Source organism: Musa acuminata, chromosome BXJ3-2 (assembly GCF_036884655.1).
Source record: "Musa acuminata AAA Group cultivar baxijiao chromosome BXJ3-2, Cavendish_Baxijiao_AAA, whole genome shotgun sequence".
NCBI classification, from domain to species: Eukaryota; Viridiplantae; Streptophyta; class Magnoliopsida; order Zingiberales; family Musaceae; genus Musa; species Musa acuminata.
Window position 1 is genome coordinate 27,400,255 of NC_088350.1, and position 14,468 is coordinate 27,414,722.

At 37.9% G+C, this 14,468-nt stretch overlaps 2 protein-coding genes across 4 annotated transcripts; both read right to left on the reverse strand.

The window, feature by feature from the left end:
- Positions 1-336: 336 nt before the first annotated feature.
- On the reverse strand, positions 337-4,451 carry LOC135632104 (phosphatidylinositol 4-phosphate 5-kinase 5-like). The gene is made up of 3 exons (XM_065140506.1): positions 3,309-4,451; positions 1,052-1,310; positions 337-924 (listed from the first exon to the last, which is right to left on the reverse strand). Exons 1-3 carry the CDS (start codon positions 4,304-4,306, stop codon positions 751-753), a joined length of 1,431 nt encoding a protein of 476 aa, XP_064996578.1. The 5' UTR covers positions 4,307-4,451; the 3' UTR covers positions 337-750.
- A 1,916-nt stretch (positions 4,452-6,367) lies between these two features.
- On the reverse strand, positions 6,368-12,877 carry LOC135632035 (putative casein kinase II subunit beta-4). Of its 3 annotated transcripts, XM_065140327.1 has the most exons (6): positions 12,750-12,877; positions 12,334-12,671; positions 10,521-10,739; positions 7,317-7,426; positions 7,075-7,240; positions 6,368-6,711 (listed from the first exon to the last, which is right to left on the reverse strand). In XM_065140327.1, the coding sequence occupies exons 2-6, from the start codon at positions 12,548-12,550 to the stop codon at positions 6,581-6,583; spliced, it is 843 nt and encodes a 280-aa protein (XP_064996399.1). In that variant the 5' UTR covers positions 12,551-12,671; positions 12,750-12,877; the 3' UTR covers positions 6,368-6,580. The 3 variants fall into 3 exon arrangements, with proteins under 3 accessions (XP_064996399.1, XP_064996400.1, XP_064996398.1); XM_065140328.1 differs by lacking the exon at positions 12,750-12,877 and having other exon boundaries at positions 7,078-7,240; positions 12,334-12,699; XM_065140326.1 differs by lacking the exon at positions 12,750-12,877 and having other exon boundaries at positions 12,334-12,699.
- Positions 12,878-14,468: the final 1,591 nt, after the last annotated feature.

Consider the following 14,468-nt stretch of genomic DNA (forward strand, 5'->3'; position numbering starts at 1 on the left):
TTACTGGCCTGCTCAGCTTGAATTTGATCAACCGGATTCTATTGAGTTGAAGATTTTAGTTTCGACTTGAACCAAGTAAAGAAGACAGCGTTCAAATATAAAAGATGATCCGAGTCACTATGTGTTCATTGATCATCCGCAGCTCTATACCTTCTCTGCATCTAACTCCAAAATATGCCTTCCTATAACCGATCAAGAAGCTTCTTTCATTCAGAATGAATTCGATCCATCGCACCTCCGATGTATGTGTTCGTCGTTTAGCTTAGCATTGTGCATAACATAACCTGACAAATCACCATACTTACGCAATAAGGGCCAAGCACAAAGCACATCTCGTGATCTGAAGATATCCATAAAGTTGACAAGGTTCCGCATACAACCAATTGATCTCTAGCCTGCACAGCCGGACACACAACAACTCTCTACACAGACCGAAACATAATCCACCAGTTCCGCATTGTGATGAACAGTCATCACATTCACGTCTTACATAGCGCAAGCAAAAAGGCAAAAGAAATCTGAAATCTGAGTCGTCTATCAGTTATCTTCGACAACTGAAAGTATCTCACAGTGAGGTCAGTTGAAGCATAGCAGTGGAAAGAGAAAAGAGGGAAGACAAAGAACACAATATGCTGCATGGATGAAGCTTGGAAGTTTCTTATTGATGCTCGCTTCTGGACATCCGCTAATTGTCCAAAGCAGACACTGGTAATTCTTCAAAGACTTATTTGTCCAAATTTGAAGCATGTTTCACACAATGTGGTTTCGTATGTCATCACCATTGTCAGGGATGCGATTTTGAACAGCTTTTACTGCAGCGACCCTAGCTGCATTGGCCGACTTATTTGCTGCAGCAACAGCCCTGTTCACCCTGTCATCAACCCTAGGCACATCGTAGGCTTTTTCTGCTGCTCTTCGAGCTTCCTGAGGATGCAAGCGAATCAACACATGTAAATCTTACCTGTATGGATGGACGATAGGTCCAATCTTTGTTGCTAGAGGAAAATTGAGCTCAGATATTGTTTGCTGGAAAGAAATAAAGCCCATTTACCTGGACTGCATTCAAAACTTTTGAATGGTTTACAGCAACTGGCGATGCGAGATTAATGCTCTGCGTGCTCAAAGTATCAAGGACACCATTTTGCCAGTGACCTGACTGCGTCTCCCCATTTCGGAATGTGTACATTCCCAAGCCCTGTCTCCTGCCCTCATGCCAGGCACCTTCATATCTATGCCCATTTGCAAAACGATACACCCCAAATCCATGCATCTTGTCTGCAAAGTATTCCCCAGCATACGTGTCTCCATTCCTTCAAAAGGTTAGTGCAAAATCAATCCCACAATTTGGTAAAGAATGAGGCACTAGATGGTAGATAACAATGATTAGGCGCACATCACAGATAATATTATTTGTAAATGTGTTTGTACTACAATGGTCTGTCCGGGTGCAGCAGGAAAGATGATAATAGTTTTATGCAGTTACTAACTGAACAAAGGAAGCATAAAAAGGAATTGGAGGCCAGTTGATTTTGACCACAACTTACAGCTGCCCATATTCGACAAATAAATATCGAAACACAAGAATAAGAAGATCACTACATAAGCAAATAAGCACAAGAACAACCTTTTAAATATCTCAACAACTCCAAAGAGTCAGGACATAACAAATTTGTAAATCATTAAGATAGACATAATAATTACAGTATTACAAGTCGAAAGCGTACATGCCAGAGTATACAACATATGCAATTACATAAAGATGGGGATGTACACAAGCAGAACATGAAATATAAGACAATATGCTTTATTTACATTATATTGTAGGAATTTTAAAAGTAAAATTAATATTAATTGGCAAATGTGATATCAGCATATCTATAAGGCAAAATAGGTTTGTCTTGCTGGAATCACAAGTCAAGCAGCTGAGATGAATTACTGCTAGGCAGAAAGTAAAAGATATGTATACTTTAGAAGCCAGGAAACATCAAGACTTGTTCAAGCAAAAAATAGTAAAATAAAAACTAAAGGCCAACACTAAGTCAGCCTGCAAATAATACGACTGCGAAAGATACCAATTAAACCATGGAGGTCTGCCTCATAGGAAAGGCTAATAAGAACCCTAGGTGTCACGTAACACTCTAGAAAACATTGGTAAGTATATCCAAACAAAGACCTTAGGGGTGTGAATGGGGGAAATCATGAAATCAGGGTTGGTAAGCATTGACTTGAATATATAAATAGAATAATGTAGGAATGCTAATTTTAGCTCCAGCATTTTGGACAACAATGGTGCAACAGTGCTTACACAAGTCACAAGACTAAAAGTTTACTTGGGTCATTATGCTCTTCCAATGCAATTTCTTTGCTTCTACATGGTCACAAGAAATAAAAGAACAAATTAGGGTCATGATTGTAATTTTTTGTAAATGAAATAAAAATTAAAGAGAAAAATTACAGCTGTAACCAAAAGGTTATACAAAAGATAGGAAATAATTTTATCAGATCCTACTGAGATTACTTGAGACCAACCTAGTCTTTCATCATCATACGCATCTATGCCAGAACAACTTTCCTATTATCTTGAGACATTGAATGTGCTAGGAAAAAAGGTAGAGTACAATTTGTGGAAATTAGGAGAAAGATCTCATAAATACATTCAAACAATATATGGAAACAAATCAATGTAGTAACCAATTAATGAAAATAAATCAATGTATCATCACATGTTCCCCACTTTGCACAACCAGAGAAGCAACCAAGAAAGGGAAGTGACAAACAAAGGCATCCAGATATAACTGCGAATGTAAAATCCACATCCAATAACGTCATGTAGGTTGGTAATATGATTAGACCATTATCAACATAACTAAGGAATCGTCAATTCTGCAAATGGCAATTTGCAAAAACAAATGAAGCAATAATCAAACCGAACATAGTCACCAACCAGTCTGAAGAACAGAAACCCAAATGAAATTTATCACGCTAAAGTTCAGGGATTACAAGACATGTAAACAACAAAAACTAAGGGTTCACTGCCAATTCTGTCCAAGTTATAGAAGAAGGATAGAGCATCATATGAAGTAACCGAGTGAAGTAAAGCAGAGAGGCAAATCCATTTACATTTCATTACACCATTTAACTACATGATGTCTAAATTTGTGAAGAATCACTATAAGATGATGTGTATCTTTAAACCATCAAATCCATGCAATCCAACATAAGTATAAATTCCACAATGAAGATAAAATAAATTTCAGCATAAATAATAGATAATAAAGAACTCAGAACAGATATCCTCAAGCTTGCACCTGAAATGGTAGTGGCCAAGCCCATGCTTCACCCCCCACTTGAACTCCCCAACATATCGGCTTGCATCCTCGCATGTATGCACCCCGCATCCATGGCTCTGCCCGTTCGACCACTCCCCTGCATACACATCACCCGTGTAGAACCTATACACCCCGAACCCATGCCGGAGTCCCTGCCTGTATTGGCCCCTGTATCGGCTCCCTCGGGCCCAGGTCTCCACCCCATACCCATCGTACTTCCCGTCGACCCAATCGCCCTCGAACCTGCCGCTCATATAGTAATAGTACACCCCGCTCCCTGAGCACTTGCCCCGATGGAACTCGCCCTCGAAGATATCCCCATTGCTGTAGACCTGAACGTCAGACCCCGAGGCCGGGCGGCGGTCGACCTTGGGCTTGTCGGGGGAGGAGGAGCTGCCAATGGACCAGAGGACGGGGCTCGTGCGGCGTGGGAGGTGGTGGCGTGGCAGGAGGAGGGCGGAGGAGCGGGAGAAGAGGAGACGGAAGGAAGGAAGGGGCAGGGCGTTGAGTGAGACGCAGAGGACGAGGAGGAGGACGGATGAGAAGGCGACCGCGGAGAAGAAGTCGAGGAGGAAGGAGCGATCGGGGGCGGCGTCGCCGGACGACGTGATGAGGAGGTAGAGGGAGGGGAAGGAGAGGAGGAGGAAGAGACGGAGGCGGAGGTGGAGCCGGCGGAGGATGTGGCGGGCCGCGGAGCGGGCGGCAGCAGCGGAGGGGGCGAGGCGCCGGCGGACTGGGGCGGGGGAGGTCGCGATGGCGGAGGGCGAGGGCGAGGGCTCGACGGCGCCGGGAGGGTTCATAATGGGCCGCTTGTGGGGGACGGAGAGGCCATGGGGGGAATCGAGATTAGGGTTAGGGTTGGGGGCGGAAGGGTGGAAGAGAGGGAGGAGAGGAGGAGGACGCGGATGGAAACCGGAAGAGGAAGAGGGAGCGTGGGTTTCCTTTCCGATCTCGGATTCCGATCTCTTATGATGCATTTATTGAGAGATGGGCGGTGACCGGTGCGGTAGCTGCGACTGCTGCCTCATCACACGGAGGGAGAGAGAGAGAGGAGAAAAGAGTTCCTTGTTTCTCTTCACTTTTCTCCTTATTGCAACCAAATATGAAGGAAAGGAAGAGAAGGGAGGGCGAGGAGGGTGTGTGATGGTGTCAACGTGAGAATGGTCATCGGTCATCCAAGCATTTTTTATGTGAGCATTTTGTCAGACAGCTTCATGATTGAATGATGCGACTCTCCATCCATTTTCTCTCTCTCTCTCTCTTTTCTCCCCTCTTTTCTAATTTTCTTATTTTATTTTCCTTTTATTTCAATTCTACTTGATTTGTGGTGAGACCTTTTGAGTTCTTCCCAAATTGAAGTCTGTGCTTTGTGCTTGGCTTGTAAAATCACTGCTAGTACCTAAATTAGCAATTGCAAGGCCGGCCTTAGAGTTTGCAGCAAGCAAGTACTCATGTCCTTTTCTTGGCCCACCCTAGGTTGTTATTCATGGATAAATAACTAATAAGGTAAGTCCAGATTTAAGCCACGGCTCCATACGCAGGTAAAGCCATTGCATCTTCTCATCAGGAGGACATGGGGGATCGGATAACCACAGGCCAACAAGAATATGATGAGGCCTTAGTACTCAAGAAATAATAGGATGCAGTAATCATGATTGTGCATACAAAGAACTCCAATCCTATCCATTTCTTTTAGCATTCAGTATTGTTTCATTAATATAGTCACAAAAACTAATTGTTGAAGATGATAAAAGAACAAAAATGCTAGTAATATACATATATATATCTGGCTTGTTAGTTTAAGGGGGGAACAAAAAGCAAGAGATGTGATTCACTACCAAGAGGAGGTCTGTTTCATGGAGAGAAATCTTCTCCTTTCTCATGTCAATGAGAGAGAACAGAAGTTTCTCCTTCTCTCGTATAAATGAGAAGACCCTCCTTGTGGTCAATTGAGGAAACAGGGAGAATAAGTCTACTGAAGAAGAGCCATGGAAAACGCAAGAGCACTTCTCTCCTCACCTTCCTGTAGTGATCCATGATCCGTTGCTGATTAGCTTCTGTCCAACATCAATTATTTATTATTTTTTATTTCATTGTTGATCTCACTGGTATTCATATGTAAATTGAGAAACATTTTATGAGACAGCTAAGATGGTTTGTCATTTTCTATTGGCATGTATAATGTTTAAACCTAGCTGATCTAATACTGTCCCACTCTATGTTTGCAAAGTCGTCCATGGTCCTCTTGTTTTCACTTGATAAAGCTGTTCTTTTATGACATAGGATCCACATGACATAAGTAATTTCTTTGTTTGTAAGGAAAATATAGAGCTAGTATTTACTGAGAAAGTTCTTCCAAATAAGATGAAAAAATATTTAGGGCTGGCATTCATTGCAAAGAAACAAGTATTATGATGGAGGATGTCAGATGAATTAATGTCATGCTCTCGTTGACAAAACGAAGCCAATCATGCCAAACTAGTCTGACCTGTAAATCATCCCCTTCTTACAACAGTATCCTATTTTGAGGGTTCTGTTGCTGTGAGCCAAATGACTTGGCCCTGCCTCCATGTTTACACCATTAGGTCCTTAAATGAAAGGAGAACAAACAATCAGGAACATTGAAATTAGGATATACCATCACCCAAATCCATGCTTTTGTCCCCTTTTGGTGAGATCTACTATAAAACCTTTGGATATCCAATGATAGAAGGAAAAACATAAGAGTTTGAAGGCTTTATGACCTTAATATACTTCCCAAAGTATAAAAATCATATGAGCTGACCAATAACTGCAGAACTGTTTCCACATAAAGCACTCTAAAAAAGAGATGCAATAAGCATACATAAATAAAAGCAAAGAACTTCCTCCATTTCCAGATGATATGAGTGCAACGCATACATCTGTGCGCATATAAATCTTCAAAATCATTATTGCCTATGTCATGTAAGTAATCCATCTAGATATTAAATCTTTCACCAAATTATTGTTGAAAACCAAAAGATAGAGAAAAAAAAAAGGGGCAAAAGCCACTAACCTGGCAAAATGAAGCATGGAAATTAATAATCAACCATGAAAAGTTACACTTGCTCAGTAATTATAAGATTAATATAAAAAACAACTTGCAAAATAGGACAACTCATTATAGATTCTTTTTTCTCAATAATTAAAGCAGCTTGACACTTGCTGCATTATGATAACACCTCCAGAAGCAACAGAATTCTGTTCATCCGGTGGCTCAACCTCCATTGTCATGGTTTGTGAACTTTAAAGCCAAACACCCTGGGAACATACTGTTGTGATGGCTTTTGTGGCTTGAGGTGCCCGTACGTCATCAAAAACAAGTGAGGAAATGTTGTCCCAAAGTAGGCTCCATCAATATCTAAGCATGGTCAAGCAAATAGCGATAGACAGAAATTAGGTATCCATGCAGCAAGAGTAAATCCTTTTCTTAATCAAGTAAATATGAAATAACTTTGTTAGGTTTGGGACAGTGCACAAACTGCTTGAGCAGAACTTAGATGCACATGATTAGCATTGCCGCAGAAATATAATTCATGTGTCGTTAAACTAGATAGTGCTTTGGCAAAATAGTGTTCCAAGACCAAGACCAAAAACACATAATAGATTGCAGACAGGCACGAATCATGTTGGAAAAGCAGCTTATCAAAACACATCTACTATTTAAGAATTTTTTCATAAGTCAATCATCCTATTGAAGAATAACTAGAGGGAAAAAGGATACTGCCTTGGTACTTTGATCGTGGATAGTATATATCTTCGCATTTGGGACAATATATTTTCACAGTACTTGATCGAGGAATATCTGATTGCCCAACAGGAAGACAGGGCTGGCCACTACAGTAAACTCGAGGACACCTTCCAAAGTCATAGTTCTTGAATTTCTCAAGCTACAGAACATGTCAGTACAAAATGTCATTGATGAGCAATTCAGAAATGAAAAAAACAGAGAGGATAAGATTTTACCATTGCAGCCATCCCTCGACTGGTCAATATGTATCGAACATGAATCAAACCATACAGCATCTCTGCTGCTGATTCAACTAACTCATTTTGTTCCTCAGTGAACATGTCTCCTGCCCAATTGAAAAACCCATTAAGATTTCCCAACTTCCATGTCCCACACAAGAAATACAAAGTATTGATTTTATCAGCCAATAAAAAAATTGCATAGAGTTCAATGCAAAGAGCAAGCTATAAAAGATTTTGTTCTCATATATACAACTTTCAGCACCCTTTTCTTTTCTTGTCTTTTTTTTAGCCTCCAAAGATCATCGATTACACCATTCTTTCACATATATGTCTATCACGGGAGTGCAGTAGTTTGTGGCACAAAGAATGCCAAATGCAAAGTAAATTAGAGGCTTCTCTGGAATTCCTTCTACTCAACAAATTTGGAGATCAATGAGTGTCATTTTTTGGCTTGGAGGCTGACCACTGCATGCCTTGCATCATCCCTCAACCTCACCCACAGCCAATCTCCTACAAGTGGAACCTCATTGTCAATCTCCCAAAGAAGAAACCCATCATTAACCTAGATATAATGTCGATTTGCATATGGTACTCCTGAACAAGTTAATTTTGTAGCCATCGTCTCTACTGCTAAATCCATATGGGTACGAGTACCTAAAACTAGCAACTCTTTTGGACTTGAGAGAATCAGAATCCTACTGCTCTTGCAGTCAGGATACATCTCCTTTGCCACTATGCCTTACTACTCTGTTTTGACGTTTGATGCATGATTGTATGAATTGTGTTCATGTAAGCTATGGTTTTTTTTTTTTACCCCAAGAAAAATCTCAAAGTTCACCATAAATAAAAGGAAAAAAAAGGGAGAAAAACAGACTGACATAATATCCTCAATTTCATTTCTACAAAAAAAATGAAAAAAAAACATAAAATATGTGAAGAGGAGGGAGGTTAGTTTTGTCAGATAACTTGCTGATCATCCATCATTCAGTGTTTCAAAACTTAACCTAGGTAATCATGACAAAAAGTTACTAATCATCTATCATTTAGTTAGGGTTTTAACACACAGCCTCTCCTTTCTAATACAATTGAGTCTCTCAATACTTTCATAACCTATATATTCATCACCTGTTTATATTTTCATTATCATAAACTATATATCCATCACCTGTTTACATTTGTAGTCCTTGATATTATTTAAATAGTCTAGACACCAGAAGTTCATGAGCCCTCCACTTCTCTCTCTCTCAAATTATCTGCAGTGGGTTTACATCAACAGGTAGTCATCTTTGATCATATGATTTGACTGATTGATTGATAGCAAGTAAAGAATGGGTAAGAAATTTCTAAAGCAGATTATGTGACAGAAATTTATGGAGGTTTAATAACTTAACCACTCATTTGTAACATGATCAAAATTTTCAATACTTTCAAAATATTCAAATATAATATACTACTTAAACTTGTTTCCAATTTTGGTCATTTGTATTCTTTCTTTAGTCTGGAGACCAGTGACTATAACTTTTTTATCTCTTCCAAATTGTCTGCTTCTTAGACCTACAACAGAAACAGTTTGAAAGTTTCCAAAGTATATCAAGTGAAAATAGGGTGAAGAACTGAAGACAGGATCAGATGGCTCCATGATGGAAGGATCCAGCTAACTTGAAAGAAAATATATGCTTCTTAAGAATGCAGTGCCATGGCAATCCAATAAAGGATCAGGATCATAGGCTAGCTATGTTGATGATGGAGGTTTTGTAGTTGCCACACAAGCATGATTTTGTCTTGCTAAATTCCGTGTACAACTGTACATGATATATTCTCTCTTGTTTCTTCTCTGAAATATTACTTTTGTAAATAAGTTTTAATTCTTCAAATAATTATATTACCTCTTTTGGCTTCTGCAAAAAAGGAGCCAGAAATTATCTATTATTAGCATATATCATGATTGAAATGAAGTATTCAACTAAAGAGCAAAATTTCATGAACCTCAAAATAGCTCTTGGAGATGTCTATGCACCACAAAATTATGAAGTCTCAGCTGGAGCTAAAAATGTGAGTAGAATTGGCAAAACACATGCAACAGTGCTTTATCATGATAACCCAAGAAACCAAAATTCACTAACAGCAAAAGTTACTAAAGATGAATAAACAGTGTAAAAGACAATCACGGGTTAATTACAGATTACCCCTTGTAATTAGTTATCTTTAGCATCCCAATCCTTACATTTTCAAAGATTACATTGAGATCCCTATATCTAAAAAACTAAAACATTTAATCTCGTTTCTCCTCGTGCCGTCGACTCTACTGACGAAAATACTGCACATGCTCAGTGGTAAAACCTACGGTATTTTCGTCAACAGAGTCGATGGCGTGAAAAAAAACGGGATTAAAAAACTTTCATAAATATAGAGATCTCATTATAACTTTTGAAAGTATAAGGACAGAAATGCTAAAGGTAACTAATTATATGAGTAATCTGTAATTAGCCCATATAATCACATACACACAAAGCGCTTAATCAAAATGCATTAGATAGTTGTCTATTAGAAACAATCGAAATAGAAGATATCTAAAGTACAGGTAATTAGTGTTTAAAGAAATCATCGTACACAAACACATTTGTCCTTAACATTATGGTATTCTTTGAAAAAAAGAAAGAAGTGTCCCGATAAAGGATATTTGCTGTCTTAAAAAGAAATAAAAATATTGTTAGCATACTGTTCCATAATACTATGTGCAGAGCCTAGTAAAGCTATCTGAACTCCTCAAGCTTGTTCACTACTTGTTTGTTAGCAAGAATTTATGTTTAAAAGGATATGTTAATATCCAAGAATTCCAAAAAATAGAAACGATGTTTATACTTAAGATGATTGTACATGTTTCCTTTCTGAACTTTCTCCTAAAATTGTGTGCTAAAACTCTAAAGAACTTAGGATATGGAGGCTTAATAAACCAATAAAAAAAAGGAAACATGAACTTTAACACTGCAGATAATACTCAACAATAAAGAAAATGATGACCAGCCTAACTACTGTAATTTCCTAGAGAAGTGATCCATAACTACCCAAAGAACAGAAAATAATTAGGATTCAAAATATTGAAACTATCAATTGTGCATTAACTATCTGTAATAAGAGTAAAATAAAATGGTATCCAATTAGGCAAGTCCCAGTGAACATAAAGGTAATCATGCTTACCATTAGAAGACTCAACATCCAGAATCAGATCGAGAGCATAATCATAATATGGGACTTGACTGCTTAGCCCGCATAGGTTAAAATCATCTTGTATGTACTCTTCATCAACTTCGCAGAAAAACTCGTTCCCCCTTAGGTTACAGAACCATGAAATCCAAGATGTATCTTCCATGTCAGAACCACTAACATCTGACTCTTCACTATCTGTTTCTGATTCTTCTGTATCACCCGATATAGCAAAAGTTAAAAAGGCCTATTCGCACCAATATGCCAAAAATCATACAAGAATAATAAACATTAGTAAGAAAAAAAGATGATGAAACCTAGAATCATGCTAAATTAACATTAGATAAAATGAAACTGGTATATGCAAGGAGAAAGAAGGGGAGGAGTATTGAATATATGGAAGCATCAGTACATCCACATACAATAAGACAATCATCATAACTAAATTGAGAGGTCAACTAAGTCTATTCGAGATGTTTAAGGAAATGATGGAGACATCCAAGAATGCAGAACTCGTGCTGCTATTGAGGAACAGTAACACATCTGCGCACCAACTCCAGCTCACTGATCTTGACATACTTAGCATCAATTTCCTGTACTTACATGTCTTCTTCATTGTAAAATTAAATTCAGATCTATCACTGCCTATCAAAACCAAAACAGAAGTTAGATTATTGACAAGATATATAGTACTATTTCAGCCTTAATACAATGACCTGCTCATATGACAACTATCTTACATTGTACAAATAATTCAAGCCACCTAGGTAAATTTAAATATCATGCAATTTGATAACAGATCAGAAACAAAAAGTTAATCTTGAGAACCAAACAAGTTCCCTAGTGAATTCAAGATTAGGGAAGCAATTGGTTACACAATCCACTCCTTTTCTTCTTCCTTTCAAATAAAGAGAAAACACCCATTGACTACGAAGTTTGTAAAGCTGAATATGGCTACCCAACAAGCTGAAGAAACATCCAATAATATTCCTAAGAGTCTCATAAAATTCAGCACACCAGATGTTCCAGTCGGGATTAATTCCAGAAATGCAGTGGTAAAATCTATACAAATAATTAGCAATGTGTATTGTGCCAATCAATGGATTGACTGTGAAGCTCACACTAAGGGATAATCGGCAAACATCTTGGTGAGCTACAAAAAATGTCCCTTCATAAGAGAATGGCATAGACGAAGAAGGCAAAGGTGAAATCTACAATCAAATTTTAGCTGTGAAATGCATGAAAAATCCAGAAACTAATGTCTTCATCATGAAAAAAATGCATGACTGACTTTTCAACCTGCAGAGAGAGCTCCATAACAAACCTAAATCAGGAATATAGGGATCCTGGGATATGAACTACCTCAAAAACTCAAGATAGGTTCCATGTAACCTGTTCATGAAGTAAAATCACGACAGACTTCTTAGGGACATCTACTCCATGTACCAAAAATTGATTGTCACCTGCTCATCAGAATGGACTACTAGATTACGTTTCCACTTATCATATTTACTGAACCGACCTTTTATGTTACCCTTCTTTTTCTTCTGTTTTGGAGGGAGAATGGTACTATATGTGCAATTTATCTTTCCCAAACACAAACCTTATATTTGAATTGCATACGTGGTTATAATAAGCAATTTACGAACCAAAACAGATCTTGAGATAAAAGAAAAACATAATCAAGACGAGAAATCCATATACGAAAGGTCTTTTAGGTCACTATTTGTCGTCCACAGCTCCAAAACAAATCCCTAAATAGAAACAACAAAACCAAATAAAGAATAAAGGGACAATGAAATTTCACCATCTGAGCATTTGTTCTTGGACAAGGACCGGTGCTCAGGCTGCTTCCCGGAGGAGGTGGACGGCACCGACAGCCTATCCTTCTCCTTGCTGTTCAAACCCCTCGAAGCCGATGGCGGAGACTTTTCCATATGCTTGTCGAGGGCATCGTTGATCCGCTTCCGATCAACGGCTCCAATCTCCACCTTCAACCCGCTCCCTCCCCTCTCTCTATACATATCTCCCTCCTCTCTCCGATCCACTCTACCGTCTCCCCCGAACCTAGCTCGAAACAGATTCACCGCGCCTTTCCGCAAAGGAACCAAACGGAAACCCTGAAATCCAGAAGAATCGCCAAATCTGGGGCCAAAGGAACCTCGATTTCAAGAATAACGATAACGAATTCGGCGTAGGAACCAGGATCTGAAGAAAAATTACTGTGGTCTATTCCCCTCCGAGGGGAGAAGAGAGAGAGGAAGGAGCGCGCTCGCTTCTTTGGGATCGAAGAGCGAGCGAGGAAGAAGGATGGCAAAGAGGTAGAAATGTAATTATAAGGACTCGTCGGCGGTCAGGATTCGCGAACTCGATTGATTCCATCTTGCCCGTTCGCCCGTGAGGGGTAGAAATGTAAACATAGGACACGTTGGCATTTAGGATTCCGGAACCCGATAGATCGCATCTCGACCGTTCGTAAGAGCGTGATTAAAAGAGGCGACAAGAAAGGTTGCGGACGTCATTGGTAAGGATTCCTGAACGTGATTGATTGCATCTTGAACGTTCGCCTATGGCACTTCTCATATCGTCGTTTCCCTCCGAGGAAAGACGTACGTGCTTTTGCGCTGCTTGTACATGTACAATTTCTACGTCTTTACATTTAAGATAACAGTATTTGCAACCCTTTTTATAATTTATAATTTTATTTTATTTTAATTTTTAAAATATTTTTAAGTAATTTTTAAATAAACGAAAATACCATTCTTTCTCTCTCCTACTCCTTTCCGTATTTTATTTTTTTCTCTTATCCTTTTCTCTCCTTCTCCCTGTAAAAACGTCAAAGGGGCAACTAAAGGGATCACACGGCATCAAACGATATCAACTTTAGTCATACCTAAAATAAACACCGAAGAATTATCAAACAAGCATTAATAATGTCATCAACAATAAATAGAGTGATATTATAGGGGATGAAAAACTATCTCTATAATGAATATAATGAATATGATATCGATAATAATAATGTGTGTAACGACGATATTGGTAGAGAATAATGTTAGCAACAAGGATAAAATAAAAAATATTAGAGAATAAAAAATAAAAATAATAATACTATGTTGGTTATATAATAAAATAATAATTTATTATTTTTTAAAAAATAGATAGCAAAAAGGATAGTTAATAACAAACTTCTACATTTATCATTTATCATAGTTACATGCACATAAGATGAGCATTTTATCAAAATAAAATTTTACTGTTATGCTTATCTTATCACTCCCCTCGCCTCCACTTTTTCTATCCTCACTCGAAGAGTAGAAGGCAACAAAGAATGATTAATAACATGAAAGGATGGGGAGAAGGAGAAAAAATTAAAAGGAGGAAGAGAATATGAGCTAACTAGCAAGATCGCTTGTGATGAGAGTAGAGGTAACAATGATTGGAGGCAATTGATAGAGGGCAAAGGATCATTTTCATCGAAGTGACAAAAAAGGATGCGAACAGTTGAAAATCAATTGGATGAGATATATTGAGTAAATACTCAATAATATTTTTTTAAATAAAATACCATATGGATTGCCTAGAAGTTTAATTTGAAGATAAAATGTCATCAATTTTGAATTGATAATAAGAAATAAACTCTTTACCACTACGGATTAAAAATTTATAATTTTTTTATTATTAAAAATTATATTTTTTTAAACAATAATATTTTTAAACTATCGTTTTACGGATGCTCTCATCTTCCTTCTCCTCCTCTTGGTCCTCATATTTTTATCCTTCTTTTTTTATTCTTATTCTTTCTATTTTTCTTTACGAGGATATTAAGACAAGAATGATGATGATGAAATTAGAGGTTATGCAGAAGAAAAAAAAAGAAAGTAATATTAAGACAGTAAATAATAAAATAAATATGTTATTAAAAAAATATATTATCACTAA